Source organism: Etheostoma spectabile, chromosome 15, assembly GCF_008692095.1.
Source record: "Etheostoma spectabile isolate EspeVRDwgs_2016 chromosome 15, UIUC_Espe_1.0, whole genome shotgun sequence".
In the NCBI taxonomy this organism is placed as follows: domain Eukaryota; kingdom Metazoa; phylum Chordata; class Actinopteri; order Perciformes; family Percidae; genus Etheostoma; species Etheostoma spectabile.
The window spans coordinates 31596528-31599594 of record NC_045747.1 but is presented as its reverse complement, the minus strand read 5'-3'; the positions used below and the strand labels follow the sequence as shown (position 1 = coordinate 31599594).

General features: G+C 47.7%; 1 protein-coding gene across 1 annotated transcript in view; it reads left to right on the top strand.

Moving 5' to 3' along the window:
* The window catches only part of LOC116702276 (calpain-15-like), a 14437-nt gene that overhangs the window by 9302 nt on the left and 2068 nt on the right, over positions 1-3067 (top strand). The window contains 3 exon segments of the mRNA XM_032536430.1: positions 216-401; positions 1177-1343; positions 2322-2542. Of these exon segments, the coding sequence (XP_032392321.1) occupies positions 216-401; positions 1177-1343; positions 2322-2542 (574 nt within the window).

Sequence of the window (3067 nt, the reverse complement as noted above, 5' to 3'; positions counted from 1 at the left end):
TTTTCGTGCACTTTTCCAACAGTGTACCCCAGGTACACTCACTCAGTTCTGTCCCTGGAAATAGTTTTGCTTGAACACTGTGACAACACATATCCTGACCTTGATATGGAGGCACTTAATATAAGGGGCAGGGTTACCTCCCCTTTTCTCTGCTTTGCCCACCCAGAGGATTTGGCTTGTTCAGGCTGTATTTGGAGGTGTATTTGTGGATACAGCAGCGTCTGACATCTGCTTCCTGCGTCAGGTTGCTGCAGCTGAGGAACCCGTGGGGTCGGTTCTCCTGGACCGGCAGCTGGGCGGATGCCTGGCCGAGCTGGCCCCCCCACCTGAAGAGGGAGCTGTGCGCCCAGCGGGCCGAGGACGGCCTGTTCTGGATGGACTTCTGGGATTTTATCAGGTGGGTACGGTGTCACTGCCCAATGGGAGGAGAGCGCAGATTTGAGTTGCGCACGTGTCACTTTGCGACAAGTAGTTAGCATCTATGGTTAGCATACAAGATGCTAACGAGAGACTTCTGTAATGTCAACACAGTAAAAATGGACCTACTTAACCAAGTTGGTTCACTGCTAGCTTAGCTACAAGTTAGCATCAAACCACAAAGGCCTGTCAGTGAGCATGGTTTTGTGGTGTTTGAGCTAACGTTAGCACCCAAACACCATAGATATCTACAACGTTTCTAAATGATTCCATCGTCTGTTATTGTTTGTAATGAAAATTTTTTATTTCATGAACTTACCAATTTCAGTATGACAGTTTGTCGTAAACCTTTAAATCTGAGCATACACCTACACATCTGCACTTGACCCACATTGGGCACGTGACAACGTCAACACGTAGTCGCAACAGTGTGTGGGTGTGTGTGTGTGTGTGTGTGGTGTGTTGTGTGTGGTTTGTGTGTGTGTGTGTGTGTGTTTGTTTTGATCTCATCTGATTTTATCTTGATGATATTCGGCTTATGCATAAATTAATTGCGATTAAATTTGAGGTCATTTTAGGGTCCACCCGCCACAATGACAACAGTGTGTGTGTGTGGTGTGGTGTTTGTGTGTGTTTGGTGTTGTGTGTGTTGCGCGTGTGTGTGCCGTGTGTCGGTGGTGTTGCGTGTGTGTGTGTGTTTGTGTGTGTGTTGGTGGTGTGTGTTTGTTTGTGTGTGGTGTGTGTTGTGTGACCCCGCAGGTACTATTTTGACATTCCGTGTACATCTGTAAGATTCACTCGGACTGGCAGGAGGTGCGAGCGGCGGGCGTGTTCCCGCGAGGAGCCGACGTCCCGGTGACGGTGGTGTCCATCACGGTGCTGGAGAGGACGGACGTGGAGCTGGCTCTGTTCCAGCAGGGCAGCAGGTAGGACAGCGCTGCACCTGCCGCGCACCGCAGCACACCACCTGACTCGAGTCACACGACCTGACTCGAGTCAGACGACCCGTGTTTCCTTTGTCTCCTGTGTTTCCTGTGTCTCTTGTGTCTCCTGTGTCTCCTGTGTCTCTTGTGTCTCCTGTGTCTCCTGTGTCTCCTGTGTTTCCTGTGTCTCCTGTGTTTCTTGTGTTCCCTGTCTCCGGTGTTTCACGTGTTTCCTGTGTTTCCTGTGTCTCCTGTGTCTCCTGTTTCTCCTCTCACCTGTGTTTCATGTGTCTCCTGTGTTTCCTGTCTCATGTGTTACCTATGTTACCTGTGTCTCCTGTGTCTCTTGTGTTTCCTGTGTCTCCTGTGTTTCCTGTGTCTCCTGTGTTTCTTGTGTTCCCTGTCTCCGGTGTTTCACGTGTTTCCTGTGTTTCCTGTGTCTCCTGTGTCTCCTGTTTCTCCTCTCACCTGTGTTTCATGTGTTACCTGTGTTACCTGTGTCTCCTTTGTCTCCTGTGTTTCCTGTGTCTCCTGTGTCTCCTGTGTCTCCTGTTTCTTGTGTCTCCGATTTCCTGTCTCCTGTGCCTCCTGTGTTTCCCGTGTCTCCTGTGCCTCCTGTGTTTCCTGTGTCTCCCGTGTTTCATGTGTTTCCTGTCTCCTGTGTCTCTTGTGTTTCCTGTGTCTCCTGTGTTTCCTGTCTCCTGTGTTACTGTCTCCTGTGTCTCATGTGTTTCCTGGTTCTCCTGTGTCTCCTGTGTTTCCTGTCTCCTGTCTCCTGTGTTACTGTCTCCTGTGTCTCCTGTCTCCTGTGTTACCTGTGTCTCCTGTGTTACTGTCTCCTGTGTCTCCTGTGTCTCCTGTGTCACCTGTGTTTCCTGTGTCTCGTGTGTATCCTGTGTTTCCTGTGTATCCTGTGTTTCCTGTGTTTCCTGTCTCCTGTGTTACCTGTGTCTCCTGTGTTACTGTCTCCTGTGTCTTCAGGCGATGGGACACGGCGGAGAGCCACCTACTGGACCTGTGCGTACTGTTGTTCCGAGTGTCCTACGACAGCTCGGGGGCGCCGGCGCTCGGCCGCGTGCTGGCTCACAGCCGGCGCTCGGTGAGGAGGTTCGTGGGCTGCGACGCCATGCTGGAGCCGGGAGAGTACGCCGTGCTCTGCTGCGCCTTCAACCACTGGCACAGCACCGGCCCGCCGGCCCAAGGTGAGGACGACATGTTCAATATGACCGCTGATACTATTTAATATTATTATGTAATGGAAGCAAAATAGCCCAAAGATTGACCCATTTACCTATATCAATGTTCTTTATAATTCCCCAAAATAACATGATTGATTCCAACGCTCTTTGCCAAGTACAAATCTCTACTTTCATTAATTTGGGGTCTTATTCAATTTTATAGCATTGTAAAACAAATGGAAGTGTTTTTGAAATAGTATTGAGTAAATGAGGTTTATTGACCATAAATTCCAAAAATAACTGTAAGACTAAAGTTAATAATTTAGTGTTAGGTAGTGTTAAATGTCAAAAAAGTGACAAACATTGAAAAAAAAGCATCAAAAGTGTTGAAAAAAGGACAAAAACGTAAGAAAAAGTTTAAAACATTGATAAAAAATGTCAACAAAAGTGCTGATTTTGAACTTTGACAGGAAGACAACACAAGGGTTAATGTGTGTGTGTATATATATATATATATGTATGTATATATGTATGTATGTATGTATATAT